The sequence below is a fragment of the Dendrobium catenatum genome, unplaced genomic scaffold (assembly GCF_001605985.2).
Source record: "Dendrobium catenatum unplaced genomic scaffold, ASM160598v2 fragScaff_scaffold_231, whole genome shotgun sequence".
NCBI classification, from domain to species: domain Eukaryota; kingdom Viridiplantae; phylum Streptophyta; class Magnoliopsida; order Asparagales; family Orchidaceae; genus Dendrobium; species Dendrobium catenatum.
This window is the reverse complement of record NW_021318693.1, coordinates 8939026-8961468: the sequence shown is the minus strand read 5'-3', so window position 1 is coordinate 8961468 and position 22443 is coordinate 8939026. Positions and strand designations below refer to the sequence as shown.

Below are 22443 nucleotides of genomic sequence, written 5' to 3'. Positions count from 1 at the left end.
CATCAGAGATAAAGGGGCTAGTAGGAAGAACTATGAATTCTGAATTTCGTAGGAGGGAAAATGATGTGTAGATCATGGAGTAGAAAGGTGGAAGGTATGGAGAGAATCGTGGTTATGGGGGGCATGAACCAAGGGGTGCTGATTGGGAGAGAAAAGATGGGGATTATGATAGGAGGGGTTCTGATTTTCAAGGGGCGAGGGTTGAAAGCGATGAGGGTTTTGGGTATGAGCGTGGAAGGGAAGATAAGAAGACTTGGGTAGGGCCAAACACTTGGGAAAGTGGAAACTATGGAGGAATCTGGGTAAATGGAGGAGATCCAAAGGTACAGATGCTGAAGATGCCCATTTTTGAAGGGGATGATGCACATGGGTAGATTTATAAGGTGTAGAGGTATTTCACCGTCAATGGGTTGACGGAGGAGGAAACATTGACGGCAGTGGGCTTAGGTTTGGAAGGGAAGGCTTTGTCTTGGTACCAGTGGAGAGACATGAGGAGTCCGATACAGAGTTGGAGGGAGTTTAAGGAATGCTTATTGGAATATTTTTGAACTGGTAGGAGACTTTTATGAGCAGTTCTTTTCACTTGTGCTGGAAGGATTAATGGCAGATTACCGTGAGAGATTTGAGTACCTGGCCAATCGATTAGATCAACTATCGGAGATCATGCCGTAGTAAGAGTCAATGGAGCTTATGACTTGGGGGAGGCAATGGAGCTGGCACAACTAGTGGAGGTTCATAAGTACCAAGAGAGGGGAGTCAGGAGCAGCAGTTCAGGTGGCTTTTATAGAATGACTACCACTCTTTTAGCACCTAAGGGACCTTCAACATACAATATTTGTGAGACTCCTAGGAAGAAGCCAGTAGAAGGAGGAAATGGGGGGAACTTCAAAAGACTGACGCAGATGGAGATGCAAGAGAAGAGGGCGAAGGGACTATGATTTAGATGTAATGAGAAGTATACTTCAGGGTACAGGTGTAGGAACCGAACTCTTCAAATTCTCACCATCTGTGATGACGAGAAAATTGAGGTGAGAGTGAGGTAGAGAGATATGGAGGACTGATGCAATCAGTGATTTTCATTTTGTATTTTGTATTTCTTACCTTTTGAATATTGTGTAATTTTGGATTTTTTTCTTTTGTATACCCTATGATGGAAGACAACCGAAGAACATTCTAGGTTGGTTTCCCTCCTTTGGTTTTTCCACTCATGATGATTTTATTTGCTTGCTTCCTTTTGCCTAAGTGGGCATTTATTTATGGACTGATGTTTCCTTATTGGGCTTGGCCCATTTCTTTTTATCTTTGGTGGTTTGGTGTTTGGTGGCCGTTGGAATTTTTGCTGGGTTCCAATGCAAAATTTGGACCTCGAATATTTTGGCTGTTGGTTCCCTGTGTTGTTCGTTCCCCTCACTTTTGCTATTTTCTATGTTGTGTTGGCTCCTATTGGCTCCTAGGGGGCGGCGCATTTATGTGGCTGATTGGGTTCATTTTAACCTATAAATGGTGGTTGTTTGTTGCTGGTGGGGGGTTAGTTGTTGGCTGAAATCTTCTCTAAACCTGAGGGTTTTTCTTCCTAGCTTGAGAGCTACCATCTTCCTCTACTTGATTCTTCTTCTAGTCTTCTATCTATTTCATATCTTCACGGTTTCCCTTCTATTTGTATCCTTCTTCTCCAAATATAGCGAGTGTGGTGTGTTGTTTGGCCATTTTATTGGTATTTGTCAGAGTAGTGCCGACTGGTGATGGATCCAGATTTCTGTGGCAAATCTCTGGTTTGAATTTTCCTTGGAGCACCAATATCTAATTTTCAAATTTGCATGCGAGGTGGCCTTTTTAAGGTTATTCTGAGGATAGTTTATTTTATATGTTAGTTTGTTTTTGCCAAGTTTCCCGGCTGTTCTGTTACATCTGTTTCTATTAATTTTTTTTTCTATTGTTGCTGGATTTTGTTTACTGAAAGTGGTGTATTGTTTATCCGAGTGTTCTCCTATTTGTTTCCGGAATTTAGGTTACACCAATTTGGTATAAGAGCATGTTGTTGTGTGAGTCTTGCTTTCTTTATTTAAAAAAAATTGAATAATCAAAATAGTCAGCAAGCGGATTGACAACAAATGATAATGCAACAAATGACTAATCTACAACAACAAATAGAAACAATGGCTAATACTCTGGTGGGCCTAAATTTAAACAACGCTCATGCATAAAACAATTAAAGTGAAGATGAAGAACAATGAAATCAAAATAGAAATAATAGGAAATGAGATCATGAGATTAAAATCGATGTTTGTGAATTTAAAGGCAAAGTACAACCTGAACAATTTCTTGAATGGGTTGAAAAATGGATCAAATTTTTGAATAAAAAGAAATTCCCGAAAATAAGAAAGTTAGGTTTGCTGATTTAAAAATGACGGGTCATGCATTAACTTGGTGTAAAAATCTTCAAAATAACAGAATAAAGAGAGGGAAAGAGAAAATTCAAACATGGGAAAGAATGAAAGAAACTTGCGAGGAATATTCGTGACTTCTGACCATTCCCGAACTCTGTTCCAAGAATACAATAACATTCGCCAAGGAAATCAATCCATAGAAGAATACACTAAAAACTTCTATAAACTTCTATCTAGAAATGATTGAAATGAAACATTAGAACGAACCATAACACGATACATCAATGGATTAAAGTGGTCAATTCAAGATCAATTAAATCTACATCATGTTATCAAACTCGATGAGGCCTATCATATGGCTTTGAAGATTGAAAAACGACAACAAAGAAACAATCCTAAAAGAATTGACTCAACCAAGCTTAGACAATTTGTTGAAAGTAAAGTTCAAACTTCACAAACAACCATGGATCAACTTCTTCAAATCCAAATCCACGAACAAAACCTAATGAAACTTAAGTAATTGAAAAAGGAAAATGAGTGATAGGACCAAAACCAATTGGACCCTGTTATAAATGTGGCTTGTATGGTCATCTGTGTGCAGTATGTAGAAAAAACAATCCACTTAGAACCAACTATATTGAACAAGAGAAAAGCTATGAAAATTCAAAGAAGGATGAATCTGAAGAAGAAAATGAGGAAGAGATGGAATTAATTGATATTGAAGGTGACTAAGGAGATCATTATTTAGTTATCCATAGGGTTTTGACCACCAAATCAAATGCTGGAGAAAAATGGCTTAGAAGAAATATTTTGTGTACCCTCATGATTGATAATGGTAGCTCCAAAAATTTTGTGTCACAACTCATGGTGTATAAACTGAAATTAAAACCAGAAATCTTGCCAAGCCTTACAAAATATCATGGTTTAAGGAAGGAGGAGAGGTATCAATCACTCAGCAATGCCTTGTCAGCCTTGTAATTGGAAAATTTTACAGAGACCAAGTATTATGTGACATCATGCCACTCAAGGTTTGCCATATTTTTCTAGGTCGAACTTGGCAATTTGATCATAAAATCATTCAAAATGTAGAGAAAACACTTACACCTTGACCCAAGATAATAAGGAGTTCACTCTATATCCCCAAAAGAAAATTTTTGATCCTTCCACAAAATCTGTCCAAACAACTTCAAAGTCACCCAATCCTGGATTGCTTCTCAATACAAATGAACTCAAAGACACCGAAATGATTTATCTTATGGTAGGAATAGAGATTGAAGTAAATAAAAAATTCCTGAAAAAATTCAACCTCTAATTAACAAATTTAAAGACATAACTCCTGAAAAACTACCTAATTTCTTGCCTCTTCTAAGAGATATCCAACACCATACTGATCTTGTACCCGGGACAAATTTACCACAACTGCCTCACTATTGTATGAGTCGTATTGAACATGAAGAACTGCGCAAACAAGTAACTGAACTCTTAATTAAACGATTTATTAGAGAAAACATGAGTCCATGTGCTATCCCAACCCTGCTTACCTCAAAAAAAGTTTGAACTTGGAGGATGTGTGTTGACAGTCGAGCTATAAACAAAATAGCCATCAAGTTAGATTTCCTATCCCAAGACTTGACGATATGCTAGACATGAGCAAATTTTTCTCCAATATTGACTTGAGAAGTGGATATCACCAAATCTTAATACGACCCGATGATGAGTGGAAAACAACCTTTAAAACTAAGGAAGGACTCTACGAATGTCTAGTTATACCCTTTGGACTATCAACTGCTCCTAGCACATTTATGCGAACCATGAATCATATCCTGCATCCCTTTATTGGAAAATTTGTTATGGTTTATTTTGATGACATACTGATTTATAACACTTGTCCCAATGATCATCTTAAACATGTGAGACACGTCCTTCAAACTTTAAGAGAATAATGCTTATACATCAACTTAAAAAAGTGCTCTTTCATGACTCCTAATTTGACTTTCCTTGAATATATTCTCTCTGATGATGGTATTAAAGTGGACCCCATTAAAGTTGAAATAATCCAGAGCTGGCCAACTCCGAAAACAATTAGTGAAGTGAGGGCATTTCATGGATTAGCCTCTTTTTACTGAAGATTCATGAAAAATTTATGTACTTTGATTTCACCCATCATTGACTGTCTTAAAAAGGAAACTTGTAGGTGGACCCCTGAAGTTGAAAATCATTTCATTAGATTAAGACAAAAATGAGCCAAGTACCTGTCCTTAGGTTACATTATTTTGACAAGATGTTTGAAGTAGACTTTGATGCTTCTCATGTAGGCATAGGAGCTGTCCTTAGTCAAGAGGGTCGACCTGTTGTTTTCTTTAGCGAAAAACTTAATGATACTCGATCCTGATATTTAACATACGATGTTGAGTTCTATGCGATTGTTCAAGCCCTAAAATTTTGGAGACATTATCTTATTCAAAGAGAATTTGTGCTAAATTCTGATCATGAAGCACTACAATACTTAAGATCTCAGAAAAATTTGAATTGAAGACATGCTAAGTTGTCATCTTTTTTAAAAGAATACACATTTCATCTTAGACAAAAAACTGGAACTTTTGAATAGAGTCCTTTATGGCTTAAGCAGAAAAGTCCATTTGCTTTTAACGATCCACCCATCTGTGATTTCTCTTGGTTTCTTAAAAGATAGCTATGCCACTAACTCAGATTTTAAAATATTTCGGAATCATGTTGTACTTCTAGAACTGACCCTTATGCTCAATTTACCATCCAACAAGGATTTATGTTTAAGGGGGACTAGGTTTTTTATTACCTAAAGCTCCTTACGTGAAAAACTCATCCAAGAACTTCATGGTGGAAAGAGACCTTCTCAATGGGATTTGATTTTACCTCAAGCTGAATTTGCTTATAACAATTCCATCAATCTATCTACTGGAAAAATTCCTTTTGACATTATTTATGGTCAACCAATTCCCCACATTTTAGATCGAACTTTATTACCCATGCCTAATAGAATCAGTGTCGAAGCTATAGAAATTGTTGATCATATTCAACCAGTTCAAAGTTAGGTCCTAGAAAAACTTCATATGGCAAATCCTAAATACAAAACTGATGCCGAGAAACACTAGAGAAAGTGTTATTTTCAAGGGGGAGATTTATTTATGGCCTATTTTTGACGACAACGCTTTCCCATTGGTACTTTTGATAAACTAAGTCGAAAAGATTTGGCTTTTTCTGGATACTTCGAAGAATAGGAACAAATGCTTATCTGTTGGATCTTCCATTTTCTGTTGGAACTTCACCTGTGTTTAAAGTTGCTGACTTTACTACCTATGAAGGAGAATCAACTGATTCAGTTGATCTAGAGAACTTGCTCCTTACCTTTTCAGCTCAGATCAAAGATGATCATATTGAAGATGTTTTGGGCATTAGAACTACCCAGACAAGGCGTGAAGTGCACAGGCGGATCCTGGTTAAATAGAGTGGGTGTTCTTTGACTGACTGCACTTGGTTTGAAGCAGAGGAATTACAAACTCGTCATCTTGATATCTATCAACGTATTAGTGAGGCATTCTCATTAGGAGATCATTAGGAGATGAGATTTTTTCACCAGGAGAGAACTGATGCAATCAATGGTTTCTATTTTGTATTTTGTATTTCTTACCTTTTGAATATTATGTAATTTTCGATTATTTTATATATCCTATGATGGAAGACAACCAATAAACATGCTAGGTTGGTACTCTTAGGTAATTTCCCTCATATAGTTTTTTCACTCATGATGATTTTATTTGCTTGCTTCCTTTTGGCTAAGTGGGCATTTATTTATGGGCTTATATTTCCTTATTGGGCTTGGCCCATTTCCAAATTGGTGGATACAGAATGTTATGGAGTGATGATGGGTATATGGAAGGTGGAGACGGGCCAGGAGATTTGTAGAGGATTAGTTTTGACCATACAGGGGGTTCAGGTGAGGGAGTATTTTCTCTCATTAGAGTTAGGGATCATTGATGTCATCCTGAGGATGAAGTGGCTGGAAACCTTGAGAGACACCAAGGACAACTAGGGGCATTAATGATGGAGCTGGTGGTGGAAGAGAGAAGATTAGTGATAAGAGGAGATGCTGGGCTCTTGAAAGCCATGGTATCACTTAAAATCATGATGAGGAGCATATAGGAAGTGGGAGAAAGTTATCTGGTGGGACTACACGGGCTGGAGAGGATTAGATTGGAGGAGGGGACATTCTTCTTTTAGTGCATCCTTTGATTCAGCAATTTAGTAAGGTTTTTCAGCCACCTGAAGGATTGACAACTCTGCAGGAACACGAGCATGCTATCATCTTGAAGGAAATAGTCTAACCTATCAGTGTTTATCCGTATTGTTATCCTCAAATCCAGAAGGATGCAATCGAGAGATTGATCAGGAAGATGCTGGAGTCAGGGATCATTCTACCCAGTGTCACTCCATTTTTTAGTTCATTGGTATTACTCAAGGGCTTTCAACAACAATTTCCTTTATTGATGGACCGACCAAATTTTATTGGAAGAGAATTAGAAAATTTCATAATCAAGAGGGAGTTGTTCAGGAAGGTTCTTAATAAAAAAGAATTAATTAAATTATGTTTCCTAATTGAAGAGAGCATATATTGGGCTGATTTAGAGGGGATTAATTAGGAAATATTTTTTAATTGAAGAGGACATATTTAGGGGCTGATTTGGGGGGGTTTAATTATGAAATGTTTCCTAATCGAAGAGGGCAGATTTATTGGATGATTTGAGTGGTGATTTGAGAGGGAAATAATTAAGGAAATAGGAGAATATTAGGGGAGGGCTGTTTGAGTATTTGTTGTTTAATTTTTTTTTTAATTTTTTGCTTTAAATATGAAGAGAGTATTAGGGTTAGAGGTATACAAATTATTGTGGTTGATTTTGTTCTTGGAGTTTGTTGACTTGGGCTCTAGCGGCGTCTAGGGATTGGGAGAGATGGATTCTCCTCTCAAATTGAGGATCAATTGTTTCTTGCTATTTTCTTCCGTTAGTTTGATTATTGCAATAAAAACTACTTTTTTTTTTGTTCTTTTCATTGGATTTGTGGATCGTTCTCGCTGTTTTTACTTCTCCTTTTAGGGTTTACTTGAGATCTTCAAGTATTTCTAACACATTCATAACTTTATAACTAAGGGATTTAGCTGGATGCTTCATAGTCATTTCTTTCTTTATTAGTAATTCTACGCCCCCAAATAAATCCACACATAAAATTGTGCTTTTTTAATTTTTGTGTCCAAAATTCATGTGGCCAATGAAAGAGAGTGAGCCCCTTAAAACATTGCATCTAGACTCAAGAATGGAGAAGTTGCCATTCTAATTTTGAAATTATTTACAATGTTTGTAACCTTACCCAACCTAACCCAACCCACTTAATTTAACCGCTTGAACAGATTGTTTGGCTGGTCCGCTTGAACTAAATTTTAAGAATGCTTGTTGAAACAACTAAAGCAAGTCAGAACTACTGAATCAGAGTAATCCGATTGAGGTTGTCTAACTTAGTCATGATGAAGAATAGGCTAACTAGAAATAATTAAATTAGAAATCATAATAATAAATCTATTAATTCATAACTTGCAAGTATAATTTGATTAATTTTTATTGTTACTTTTGCCATATCTAGATTTTTAGACTTAGTATTAATTCATTGAAGTTACTTGTATGGCTTTCATGATTATATCTATAAAGGGACTTCAAAAGTATTTGAATTCTGATGTCATTTTTCATAAGGTTGGTTCACTGGATTGATTCTAATTGTATCAGTTTGACAGGTCAAACTAATCAATGGATGATCCAATAGCCAAACCGGTTCAATTGTTAGTTTTGAGTTCAAAACATTATTTATTTTGAAATTGAAACATTACCTTTTTGTGGCACTTGCACCATAGTCATTTTTCACACTCAACGGACATGAATTTGCAATCAGTTGTCTTGAAATAGCATGCAAATCCAGCAAGTGAGCTTACTTTAAAAGAGAAACAACTTTCACTGGTTGGAGTTATCTTGATGTCAAGAAGATGACCTATTAGCTTAAAAAAATTAGTAGAGACTTGTAGAGTATTTATGTGGCAGAATATCTACTCTTGCAGGGAGATAGAGATCTTGGAAAGGAGCACAAGCTGTAAGACCATTGAGTACAGGAAAGAGAGAATGAAAAGAGATATGCCAATATGGGAGACCCGAGATGCTGTTCAGCTTTGCTTGCATTTGTTGTGTTAATATCATAAAGTTGCTAAAACACTCGCAAATGAACTAATTACTTAATAGCGTGTCTTCCATGATGATGAATTTGTGGAATTGGTGCACGTGCGGTTTTAAATTGCATTGCGTATTTCTAAACTAAATGACAATTATAATGTGGCTGCTTTGTGAAAAGAGGCATAATATCAACACTTTACTAAACCATGACTCTCAAAACGTCAGAACACTCTCCGATTAATGAAATGAGCTTGAACTTATTAGTGTTACTTGTTTGCTTAAAAATTGCACCTCTCGGTTGTGTATGTTTCTGGGGGCTGCATGAGTGTGGAAGTTGAATCCTCCTAATTAAACTTTCACAGTTGGCTCTCCAATTATATGCCACTTTGCTTTTTCAATTTTGTGGCATAAAGCTGAAGTTCTATTTTCTCAAAACACAATTCTAACTTAATTGACATAAGGTTGATATGATTTAAACAAGTCTGAAGATATTGATTTAATGTAACTTGGGTTGTAATTACACAATATGCTATGTTAACAAAGTTGAAAATGTTACAAACTGTTTTTGGCTTTGTTTAGGTTTAGTAATTTGCCTGTGTAGTTGACCATTCACTTGTTTAATTGCACGAATTAAATTTATCTTGATGCTTATATTTGGGGGAATAAGATCTGAAGTGCTTGTTGTTTTTGCAGCAAAAAATATCGTCCTTGCAGGAGTAAAGTCTGTTACCTTGCATGATGAAGCGGATGTAGAAATATGGGACTTGTCTAGCAACTTCTTTTTCTCAGAGGATGATATTGGTAAAAATAGAGCTCTTGCTTGTGTGCAGAAGTTGCATGATCTCAATAATAATGTCATGATATCGACAATAACAGACAAGTTGTCAAAGGAGCATCTATCAAAATTCCAGGTTTGTTTTTTATTAGCACATGTCTATGCACTCTAGCTATGGACGTTTTGTTATCAATCTTTCGCCTGCTTATGATCGTTTGGGAGAATAGGATAATCTTTTGGCAACCTAATCTTAATTAAACCAATTTTATGTAAGCATGCCACATTAATATGATTGATTTGGAGTTTTCTGTGTTATCGCTTTCAATATCGTTTATATGACAAACACTTTGATACCAATGCATAGGCCCTAATTTGGTTCACCATATTCTATGACAACGCGTCCAAGGTTCATGATTGATCTGTCTGGCTATGGCAGCATATCGTCCAAGTTGGAATTCCATATGTATAATCCTCATATAGTGAGCTTGGCAATAACCGGGCAAAGCTCTGGGCAAGCAATTGCAGCTGCGCTCAATATCAGTCAAGAAATAACTAGAATGGGTGATTCCATCTCTTCTCTTAAGTTGATTATTTCTTAACTAAGACTGCCATCCATGATGAGCAATAGGCTTCCAAACAATTAATCTCTGTGATGTTGAGGATCCTATTTCTGAAGTAACGAAGTTTAATCTATGATATGGTTACATTTGAAAACAAACACCTAGTTGGCTAGGAAAATAGTCTCCCAAATAGTTAAAAGGTTCCTTTTCAAGCCTCTTATTGTGCTCTATGTATGATGTCAAGGATGGCATTTTTCCATACTAAAAACATTACTCAAGAAATAACTCAGATCCATCATCTTCATTCTTTCATCTCTTGGAGTGTGTCTCTCAATTTATTTCAATCGATCAATGCGGGAATCACACGCTTTTGCCATGTTGCTATGTATGTCATGGATTGCAAATTTGCAATATGGCACATGGAGATTATCTCAACTACTATTTTGAATGTTCTGAGTTTTTGAAGTTTTTACGCTCAGTTAGCCCAAAGTAAGGGTGAATTTGGGTTGCGGATGGCTTTACCTGATTTCATTTTTACCAATATTATGCAAATGGTTTTCAGTAGTTTCATTCTATTGGAATCCGATTATTGAGTTGAATTGATCAGGATAAACTGATTGCATTTTGTGGGCTTTGCATGGTGGGATTGATTTAGGGTTGGCAATGGGGGGAAGAAGCCTCAAGAAAAATCATGAAAATGAGGATGATACATTGAGATTCCTAAATTATATTTAAATTGTTTATGAAGGTTCTATTTATGTTATTTTATTTTAGGGCTATTTAAGAGGGATTTCTTTAGGGTTTTAGGATCATGCTATGACTGAGTTTTGGTTTTTTTTGTAATTCTTTTTTTTTTTTTTGACAGCTTCTTAGCAGCATCTAGGTTGATTAGGAGAACCGATCTACCTCTCGAATTGTAGATCACCATTGTATGCTGCTTTCTTCGTGTTTGATTTTCTATTAATAAAAATATATTTTGTGTTGAATTTTCTTGAAGTATTTTGCTGTTTTGGATACCAAGACATATCAAATTGGTATCAGAGCAATTTCTTGCGGCCGATGGTCGGGAAAAGAGTTGAGGCGTTGGAAGAAAGGTTTGAGAGGGAAGTAGGGTAGCTGTGAATGGATATGAGATAGTTAAATGAGCATCTTTCAGCAATTAAAGGAAGGTTTGGAAATCTCGAGGAGATGATGAAACAGATGTTAAAGAATCAAGCTAAGGTGGCTCTGTCGAAAGCACGGGGGAATCATAAAAATGATATGCTGAGAGAAGATCACAGTTGTACTAAGCAAGATTGATGGGGATGAAATGATAAAGACTGTTGGTCCTGGTGTAAAGAAAGATTCAAATGAAGTATCCTTGGATGTTGATGGTAAAACTACATTAGCGTAACTTGATTCACTTGCAAATCTCCCTAAAGAAAATAAAGATGGTATTGAAGACTGCAAGCATCAAGACATCATAAGCCAAGATAATGAAGTGACCTCAGAGAAAACTTAAAATTATATACCAACTGATTCTTTTTATTTTTCAATTTTATATAAAGTCTTGGTAGATAACTTGAGTGCATAACAAAAGAAAGTTATCCAATTCTTTGAGGGATTTAAGGGCAATGCTTTTTCTTCAGAGATAATGGAACATTCTTCCGTTGGAGATTTTCTTAATTCAAAACTCAAAACCAAGTCAATAACTGTTATGCGGACACTAGTTTTTAGAGATTCTTCACAAAAGAGAAATGAAAAGAAAATTGTATATATTGTTTCACATAAACAAACTTTTGATAGAATTTTAAGCAGCAAACATGCTATAGTTGTTTTACGTGGATTTAACAAGGAAATGCATTCCAAGATTATAACTACTCACCCTTTTTCTTTTGCAACTGGAAAAATATTCTTTAGCAGAGGTTTCCTTCATTCCACCCAATAATAAGGTGGCTATTTGGGAGGGGAGTATTGATACATCATGGGGGGCCATCTTATGGGACCTAGGAAATCTATTATTTATTATGTGAGGAATGAAAGATTAGTTGTTTAATTGTTTAGGAATGTTTCCTAAAACATCTTTAATTGTTTAGGAATGTTTCCTAAATTATATTTAATTTCTTAGGAAGATTTTCTAAATTATATTTAAATTTGTTTATGAAGATTCTATTTATGTTATTGTGTTCTAGAACTATTTAAGGGCAAGTTGTCTAGGATTTTTGGATTATGCTATGATTGAGTTTGATTTTGCTATAGTTCTTTTCTTTGAGGGCTTCGTAACAGCGTCTAAGTTGATTGGGAGAGCTGATCTATCTCTCAAATTGTAGATCACCCAAACAATCAGGGGGGCTCACCTAGGTTATTTGGGAGAGCTGATCTACCTCTCGAATTGTAGATTACATGTATTTTATTTTTCGTATTGAAGTTATAATCCAAAATCAACCATTGATATTATTATTTCTATAGTTTTCCATTGTTTGTTTGTTGTTTTTATTTCCAAGGCGTACAAAATTTGTATCAAAGTGGTGTCCTGAACCGAACTATCAAGCTTTCATCACTTATTCTGTTGAATTTTTTCTCACCATTTGTTGAATTTTGTTGTTTGGAGGTCAGATTCGCATCAAAGTTGCCTATGTTTGCTATTAAAGTCTTGATTCGTGTACCAATGGACAGAAGAAGAGTTGACGCATTGAAAGAAAAGTTGGAAGGGGAAGTAGGGCAACTACAAGCGGATGTGGGATCGATGAATGAACATATTTCAACGATTGAAGGAATGTTTGAGAATTTGGAAGAAATGATGAAGAAAATGATCGAGATGCAGTCGAAAGCTTGACCGTCGATTCCTTGGGTTAAATCAAAGGGAAAGAAAATTCTGGAGGAGATGATGAGAAAGCTCATGGAGATGTGATCCAAAACTCTACCTAAGATTCCAATTGCTAACCCTAATCAAGATTTGATTAGGATTCCCTCGGCTGAATCTAAATAGAAAGAGATCGAATGGAAGGGTTCGGCAAAAAGAGCTCCTTTCATCAAGAGGCGCCTCCTAGGGCTCTGAGAAGGGGGGAAATAAGATTTTCAGATGGGGGGAAAGCAGGAAGAGAGTTTTATTGTGGAGGTGCTAGAGTAGTCGACCACTATAGGAGGTTTTTTGGGCAAGGAGAATGGAAGATCGGAGGAGGATAGGCTGAGCCATGGCGATTGGGTGATGTGAAGCGAATGGAAGAAAGGTGGGAGTCCCACCCTCGATACACAGGGGAAACATGGCAGGATCACGACAACCGCTACACTAGAGGAGGAAGAAGCTATTGGGGCAGTGGCGATCCTAGGGTGAAAAGTTGAAGATGTGAATAATTGTGGAAAAGAAGAGTAAGAGTTCAATAAGTGATATACAAGATTCTTCCAAGAATAAATAGATTGTCAAAAGAAAAACGGTGAATGAAGAGGGCAAAGAAATAGACTTGCAAAGACAAACTGATGGTGTTGATCAGGAAATCTATTGCATCAAATTATTTGGAGCAACAAAGATTGCTCAAGGTGAGCCAGAAAATCAAAATCATGCAGTTATCTTTACTATAGGGGAGATTCTTTAAGCAATTGATATGAACCCGAATAACTATTTAGAAGAGGCGTTGAAAATGAGGAATCTTTTGGAGGAATTTAATGAAGACCATGGATTGTGCCCACCAACCATTCTTGGTGAAGTGGGCACATTTTCACAAGAAGTATTTCATCATTGGGATGGTTCATGTCAAACCAAGAAACAAGTTTTATGACAATTGGACAAAGGTTTTTGGGTACTCTACTAAAGGTATGCTTCCAATACAGGCATGCATATGTATTTGATAGGGTTTTTCACACCATTAGAGGTGACATAAGCAAGGCTTCTAATGGAATCAACCTAAGTGAGGATAAATTTGCAAGATTCAAATCGATATTAAGGTAAGGAAATATTAGCCACCATGAGTATATTCAGGTTAGGAAGAGTCGTGATGTTGGACTCAACTAAATCTCCCTGTTTGAAGCAAAGGTTGTCTTTAGCAATGGAGAGCAAATACTTAGCAGAGAAATCTATCACTTGGGCCACCGATTTGAATTCTTCCACATGCTTTCTTACTACTTCACGACTGTAGGGTTCTATGTTTGCTTAATGTTGGTTGTTCTCATAGTCCACATTTTCCTCTATAGCAAGCCTTACCTCTCATTAAGTGGGCTCAACATGATAATGCTGATGACTAGTGAGTTCTTAACTTCTTATGTGATATGTTAATGTCATTGTTATTTATCTTGTGCATTTTTATGTTTTATATATTATTTACTCATTAGTATATACAAAATTTATTATTTTATGTTTACGCAATTTTTTGATTTTGAGGCTTACGCCTCGCCTCACGAGCGAAAAACGCCTCAATACCCGAATACGCAATTTTAAACCTTGAGTGGGCTTGAGTCTGCCATTATGGAGCAAACATGGATGAGAGGATGGATGAGAGGAAATAATCTCATGAAGGTTGCTATGACATCTCAATCGGCTAGCCCATCCTTTCATCTTAAGGACAATGTGCTTCTTTCGGGGAAGTATTTTTATGGCTGCAGGACTAGGGAGGGTGGATCAGTCGGCTTAGCAGGCAGTGGAGGGGGTGGAACCTGGGACCAAATCCAAGGAGATTTCATCCCCCCTTTTTGGGGCACAACAAAGAAATAATTCATTATGTTAGAGCAGAATTGAGGGAATTAATTAGGGAATGATCTCCTATTTGAATTCAAATAGGAGAGGGAAATTTATAAGGAAAGAAGGCTGATTTGGGGGCTGATTTGGAGGTGATTAATTATGACATGTTTCCTAATTAAAGAGGATTGATTTGTACGGGAATAATTAGGAGATATTTCCTAATTGGAAAGGACATATTTGGGGCTGATTTGGAGGAGATTAATTATAATATAAGTGAAGGGAGCATATATGGGAGGCAATTGGGGGAGGGCTGTTTTGGTATTAGTTGTTTATTGTTTGTTGTTAGTAGTAGGGTTTATGTTATATTTTGAATGGAGAATTTTATTTGAGAGTTGCTGTAGTTTTCTTTTTTTTGTAGGGCCTCCTAGTGGCGTCTAGATTGTTTCGGAGAGCTGATCTACCTCTCGAATTATAGATAATATGTATCTTATTTTTCATATTGAAGTTATAATCCAAAATTAGCCATTGATATTAGTATTTCTGTAGTTTTCCATTGTTTGTTTGTTGTTTTTATCTCCAAAATGTATCAAAGAAAGAAGTTAGATTGAATCACTAAGTGAACATTATAGATTTTTCAGTAAAGTTACCACGGCCACTCATTATCCATATCAGAATTTTTGCCCATCTAGCATCTAGCATTTGGCTTATTCTCCATGCTTGAGTTTTTATTACCATAACCTCCTTAATATTCATATTGAAACATTATTGTGGTTAAAACATCATTGTCTCGCCATATCCTTGTAGCTGCATTACCATATTGTAATCTAGACAATTACTTCTTTCAAACCAATAGAAGTGTGATTGGTTTCATTTTCTTTCATTAGTACACAACAACTTGTCCAAAGTTTAAGGATCAATCCCATTTTTATGTTACACACCTTTGACTGATAAGACAATCATAATATTGCTTATAGAATATAAGAGTGCTCAACACAGGAATTGATACAGTTCGTTCTACTCTGCAGGCTGTAGTGTTTACAGATGCTAGTTTGGAGGAAACCATCGAATATGATGAGTTCTGCCACAATCACCAGCCACCAATTGCCTTCATAAAATCTGAAGTCCGAGGTCTTTTTGGTAGTGTGTTTTGTGACTTTGGTCCAGAGTTTACTGTGTTTGATGTTGATGGCGAGGAACCTCATACTGGTATTGTGGCATCCATCAGTAATGATAATCCTGCAGCTGTTTACTGTATCGATGATGAAAGGCTTGAGTTTCAGGATGGGGATCTTGTCATTTTCTCTGAAGTTGATGGCATGAATGAACTAAATGACGGTAAGCCAAGAAAAGTTAAAAATGTAAGACCGTATTCATTTACCCTTGAGGAGGATACTACAAATTTTGGCAGATATGAGAGAGGAGGCATTGTAACACAGGTAAAGCTACCTAAGGTCCTGCAATTTAAACCCTTGAAAGTTGCTCTTAAGGAGCCAGGGGACTTCCTTCTGAGCGACTTCTCAAAGTATGATCGCTCACCTTTATTACATTTGGCTTTCCAAGCTTTGGAAAAATTTAGGTGTGATTTGGGTCGCTTCCCTATTTCTGGTTCTGAAGAGGATGCTCACAGGCTGATAGATTTTGTTACTAATATCAATTTAAACTTGGGGGAGGGTAAGCTGGAAAAGATTGATCATAAGCTTCTGCAGCATTTTGCTAGTGGTTCACGAGCAATTTTAAATCCTTTGGCTGCAATGTTTGGTGGCATCGTTGGTCAGGAGGTTGTTAAAGCCTGCTCAGGGAAGTTCCATCCACTTTTTCAAGTTAAGTTTCTATAAGGACTCTTTATTCCTTTTTCCTTGCTATGCATTGAGTTCCAAACATGTGATCATTAAAACTTTATTTCAGTTTTTCTACTTTGACTCAGTCGAGTCTCTTCCGGTGGAACCATTGGATGCTGATGATTTGAAGCCTTTGAACTGCCGTTATGATGCCCAAATTTCTGTTTTTGGATCAAAACTTCAAAAGAAGCTTGAAGAGGCTAAAGTCTTTATGGTGGGCTCTGGTGCACTTGGATGTGAGTTTCTGAAGAATCTGACTTTAATGGGAGTTTGTTGCGGTCAGAATGGGAAGTTGACTTTAACAGATGATGATGTGATTGAGAAGAGTAATCTGAGCCGTCAATTCCTATTTCGTGACTGGAATATTGGACAAGCCAAATCTACGGTAGCTGCTGCTTCAGCTAGTTTAATCAACCCAGCAATACATGTTGAAGCTCTTCAAAACCGAGCAAGCCCGGAGACTGAAGATGTGTTTAATGATGCTTTTTGGGAGAGCTTGAGCGTTGTCATCAATGCACTGGACAATGTAAATGCTAGAATGTACATGGATATGCGATGTGTATATTTCCAAAAGCCACTTCTGGAATCTGGAACTCTTGGTGCCAAGTGTAACACTCAGATGGTCATACCTCACTTGACTGAAAATTATGGGGCATCTAGAGATCCACCTGAGAAGCAGGCACCTATGTGCACGGTCCATTCTTTCCCCCACAACATAGATCATTGTTTGAGCTGGGCTCGCTCTGAGTTTGAAGGCTTCTTTGAGAAAACTCCCAGCGAAGTTAACAATTTTTTATCCAACCCAGTTCAATATGGTTTGTCCATGAGAAGTTCAGCTGATGCTCAGGCCAGGGACCTACTTGAGCGTGTTTATGAATGCCTTGAGAAGGAGAGATGTGAGACATTTCAGGACTGTATTAAATGGGCTAGACTGAAGTGAGTATCCTGTTAGTATCATCTATTAGTTATAGTTAAAATATTGAAGAAATGAAATCTTTTCCAATATTTTTTTAGTGAATTTTTTTTTATTCGCATTTTTTATGACTTACCAGTGGAAACTGCCGTAGGTCTTTTTTTAGTCCACAATGCTATTGCTAATTTAGCAATCTATCAATTAGTCCATTTTGTATTATTAGATACGGAGGGAGAAGGGGATCAGAGAGGTTGGTCCAACCTAGCCAGCCAGCTTGTGCCGAATCAGCCCTTGGGTTGGGCGGAACTTTCAGTAGAAATTAATTATGACAATTAGGGAATTAATTGCTATTTTAATTTTAATTTGAATTTAAAATAAGAGAGAATTAATTAAGGTAGCAAAGCTAATTGGGAGAGAAATAGGAAGAGCTTATTTAAGGCTAGTTATTTTGTTATGAGGGTTATGGGTATTTTATTTGTTTGCTGTAGATTTCTTCTTGAGGGCTTCCTAACGGCGTCCAGGTTGATTGGGAGAGCTGATTTACCTCTCGAATCGTAGATCACTTGCATCTTTCATTATTGTTGAAGTATTAATAAAACAATCAACCCCTATTTTTGTGTCCCTGCACTTCTTGCTTATTGTGCTATTTTCACTCCCAAATTGTATCAAATTGGTATCATAGCACTTTTTTTAGACCTAAGGAGGTGAAGAAGGTTGATGTGTTGGAAGGCAAAGTGGAACAAATCAAATCTCGGTTGGTGGAGAAGTTCTCAACCATGGAAGGAAGGCTTTCATCCATGGAAGGAAGGTTCTCATCCATAGATAACCGCATTCAAAACTTGGAAGATATGATGAAGAAAATGATTGAGATGCAGTCGAAAGCTTCTCTGACGATTTCTAGTGTTGAACCAAAGAGAGAGGAAATTCTTGAGGAGATGATGAGAAAGCTCATGGAGATGTGATCCAAAATCCCTTAGACAATTCCAATTGCTAACCTTAACCAAGATTTGATCAGGATTTTCTTGGCCGAATCTAAGGGAAATTAGATTGGATAGAAGGGGTTTGACGAGGAGAGTTTCTTACATCAAGAGCCACCTCCTAGGGCTTCGATAAAGGGTGGATTAGTGTTTTCGGAATGGTAGTGAGGGAATTGTGTGGTGGAGGTGGTGAGGTTGCCGACTATTATGGTAGGCATTTCGGGCAAGTGGAGTGGGCGACCGGGGGTGGCCAACCATGACTAGCATCTTATCTTTCCACCTTAAGGACAAGGTGCGTCTTTGGGGTGCAGTATAAAGGTTGGTCCAACCTTGCTAGCCAACTAGGGCCGAATCAGCCCTTGGGTTGGGCGGAACTCTCAGCAGGACTAGGGGGATTTTGGCCCCCCTTTGTCGGGTCCAGCAAAGCTATAGATCATTATCAAAGGAGGAAATGGGAGTTATTTAGGGAAGTTTTAATTAGAATTGAAGGACTTAATTCTAATTTTGAATTGAAATATGAGAGGGAAATTAATTAAGACAATTAGAGAATTAATTGATGTTTTAATTCCAATTTGAATTCAAAATAAGTGGTAATTAATTGAGACAGTAAAGCTAATTGGGAGGGAAATAGGAATAGCTTATTTAAGGCTAGCTATTTTGTTATGAGGGTTATGGGTGTTTTGTTTATTTGTTGTAGTTTTCTTCTTGATGGCTTTCTAGCGGCATCTAGATTGATTGGAAGAGCACATCTGCCTCTCGAATAGTAAATCACCAGTATCTTTCATTATTGTTAAAGTATTAATAAAAAAATCAGCCCCTATCTTTGTTTTCCAGCATTTATTTTTGTTTATTGTGTTGTTTTCTCTTCCAATTCTTCTCAATATTTTCTTAAAAATCTCATACACTTCATTTTGTTAGGAATGTTGAATGCTATATTTATTTCACGCCGTTCATTTTCTCATTTTTCTTTTACTTGTAATTTCAAATAAGCATCTAATGAATGCTTTTGTGTTTCAAGGTTTGAGGACTACTTCGCAAATCGAGTGAAGCAGTTAACGTTTACTTTCCCTGAGGACTCTATCACAAGTACAGGTACACCCTTCTGGTCTGCCCCCAAGCGTTTTCCACGTCCATTGCAGTTCTCCTCTAGTGATCCAGGCCATCTCCAACTCATCATGGCTGCTTCTATTTTAAGAGCGGAGTCATTTGGAATTTCTGTGCCTGATTGGGGCAAAAATCCAAAACTGTTAGCTGTTGTTGTTGACAGCGTTGTGATTTCTGATTTTGAGCCCAAAAAAGACGCTAAAATTGTAACGGATGAGACAGCAACTACCCTTACGGCTGCGTCTATTGATGATGCTGATGTAATCGAGGACCTCATTACTAAATTGGAATCGTGTGCCAAGAAGCTTCCCCCAGGATTTCAAATGAACCCTATTCATTTTGAAAAGGTTTGTTTTGCCCCTCTTATATTTCTTCTATCTTCTCTTCGCTACTATGTGTTGCCCACTACTTATTGGCTGTTTGATTATTACTTGAATCCTAACATAAACATCAGTAATTAGCAATGTAGATTTTTCAACCACTTTTTTCTTTTTAACATTTTTCCCTCTAGGAGCTACATTAAGTATCGTTGCAATCTGCTGTATCAAATGCTCCACCAACATAGCTTGTTTTGTAACATGACACAGATGATAAAATTTCTTGTTAGTATTTCTTTGTTAAGTCAAATATTTGTTTTAGAAAACTTTTTACTGATCTCTCCAGGATGATGACACAAATTACCACATGGATTTTATTGCTGGGCTTGCCAATATGCGTGCAAGAAACTACAGCATTCCAGAAGTTGATAAGCTCAAGGCTAAATTTATTGCTGGAAGAATTATTCCAGCCATTGCTACCTCCACAGCCTTGGCTACTGGCCTTGTATGTCTTGAACTTTACAAAGTCCTCTCTGGTGCGCACAAGAGAGAAGATTACAGGAATACTTTCGCTAATCTTGCCCTCCCATTGTTCTCCATTGCTGAACCTGTTGCTCCCAAGGAAATCAAGCACCGTGATATGAAATGGACAGTGTGGGATCGTTGGATCATAGAAGGGAACTTAACACTACGTGAACTTCTAAAGTGGCTATCTGATAAGGGACTCAATGCATATAGTATCTCCTGTGGTACTTCATTACTTTACAATAGCTTGTTTACAAGGCACGGTGACCGGTTGGAGAAGAAAATAGTTGATTTAGCGAGAGAAGTGGCTAAGGTGGAAGTACCAACATATAGAAGGCACCTGGACGTCGTTGTTGCTTGTGAGGATGATGAAGACAATGACATTGATGTACCACTGATTTCCATTTATTTCCGATAGTTAATGTGAGATTAGAGAACTTACTACTGTAAGTCCTATCCCTGTTTGTCAGAAAAGTGTATATTTTTCTTGCCATTGGATCAAAAAAAATTTCTGGCTTTAGATTTTCGTTTCATTTATAAACACAGTGAGGATAACTAAATGGTGGAATTATTCGCACAAATTCCTATATCATTAATCATCTTATATTGAGATTTATGTTTTATGCAGAAGTCTATATCAGAGGGTTATAAACATATATCTCAGTTCACAAAAGAACGATTATAAAGAATTCCTTATAAGAAATTGAATATGGAAATCCTTATAAAATTTCCGCCCATTTGAGGTACTTCTTTGGTAGAATTAACTTTTGTTGATGAAGGTTTTGTTTGGAATAACATTCTTACTATTTTTTAAATAGTTTTTTAATATAAAAATTTATAGTTCATGAATTTTTTTTTATAAAAATTATTTTAAAAAATAGTAATAAAGCTGTTTCAAATGAAGCCGAAATATGTGTATTGATAGGTTTTTTCACCTGTGCATCTTATAAGTATGTTGTAACTATAGGACAAAGCAGAGGAAGTTATTTCTACAACGTTACTAGCAAGAAATTGTGCATGAGTAACCAGATCCATGGAGTCATTGGGTCAAATTACTGGTTTGAGGACACATGTCACATCTTTATTAGCAGAAAATTATGTATGAGCGAAGATATGAGGGAGGCGAATATGAGAGTAGAGAGAAGGAATAGAGGAAATAGTTGTGTAGAAATCAAGAAGAAGAGGAATGATTTATTATTATATATTATTTTTTTTATTCAAATGGGCTGTTATAATAAACATTATATAGGATTTTGGCAGGGGATTTAGGCTGCTATTTGAGAAGAGGAGGATAGGTGATAAGAGATTATGGTGTGTGTATATATATATATAAGAAGATCATGAGTCATCTCAAAATTCAAGTTGTCCACTTATACATCAGAAAATTTTGACCCTTTTTTCATATATTAGCTCAGGTAATATTACTACAATTTCTAAATATTTTTTGACATTCTAGATGCAATAGCGAAATTTGTTTTAGAAACGAACGTTGTTTGGGCAACGCCACACGTCATACTTGCAAATATCTTCTTAGACTTCCTTCACTTGAATCTTGTGCAAGAGGTCGTCCCTTAGGAAAATTCGATATCCTAATCACATTGGCACTGTCTATTTGAAAATCAAAGTCGTTCGAGCAATTTTGTGCAGTGCTGCACCCGGTAGTTGGGGTACTCGTCATCATTTTTTATCGAGTTGTGCACAAATGGCTCCTCTTTATTAAATTAAACGTCCTGAATGCATCATTGTGGTCCATTTCGCTATCGAATGACGCTACAGTTGTTTTTCATTATTGAGGCTCTTTGATTTTTGTTTCAAGTAATGTAATGTCCGCCAACGTTCGTCAATTGTTGTCGCCTTTGCTTGCATTGACTATGACAAGTATATGTCGGTCAACAACACTCCAGTGGACATCTATTTATAGTCAAAATTTGCGATTCATATAATATAAAAATATTGGGCACCAATACTATTGAAAGAGCATTTAATTTACAAGTTAAGAGTTCATTTGAGTGAAGAAATCTATCATATTTTTCATTTAGTAGCTATTTTATTTCATTTAGCAAGGAATCCATATTACTTTAGTTCTTTTTCATATGTAGCCAATAACACCCTTATTAGATATATTCCTCCTAGTTATAATCTTTTGAGGTC

General features: G+C 36.6%; 1 protein-coding gene across 1 annotated transcript in view; it reads left to right on the top strand.

Moving 5' to 3' along the window:
- Positions 1–20915, top strand: part of LOC110108728 (ubiquitin-activating enzyme E1 1-like) — a 38360-nt gene extending 17445 nt beyond the window's left edge. Inside the window, exons 2-6 of the mRNA XM_020839488.2 lie at positions 9326–9543; positions 15644–16438; positions 16524–17392; positions 19365–19797; positions 20114–20915. Of these exons, the coding sequence (XP_020695147.2) occupies positions 9326–9543; positions 15644–16438; positions 16524–17392; positions 19365–19797; positions 20114–20710 (2912 nt within the window). The 3' untranslated portion in view covers positions 20711–20915. The remainder of the gene's footprint in view (positions 1–9325; positions 9544–15643; positions 16439–16523; positions 17393–19364; positions 19798–20113) is intronic.
- The last annotated feature ends 1528 nt before the right edge of the window (positions 20916–22443 follow it).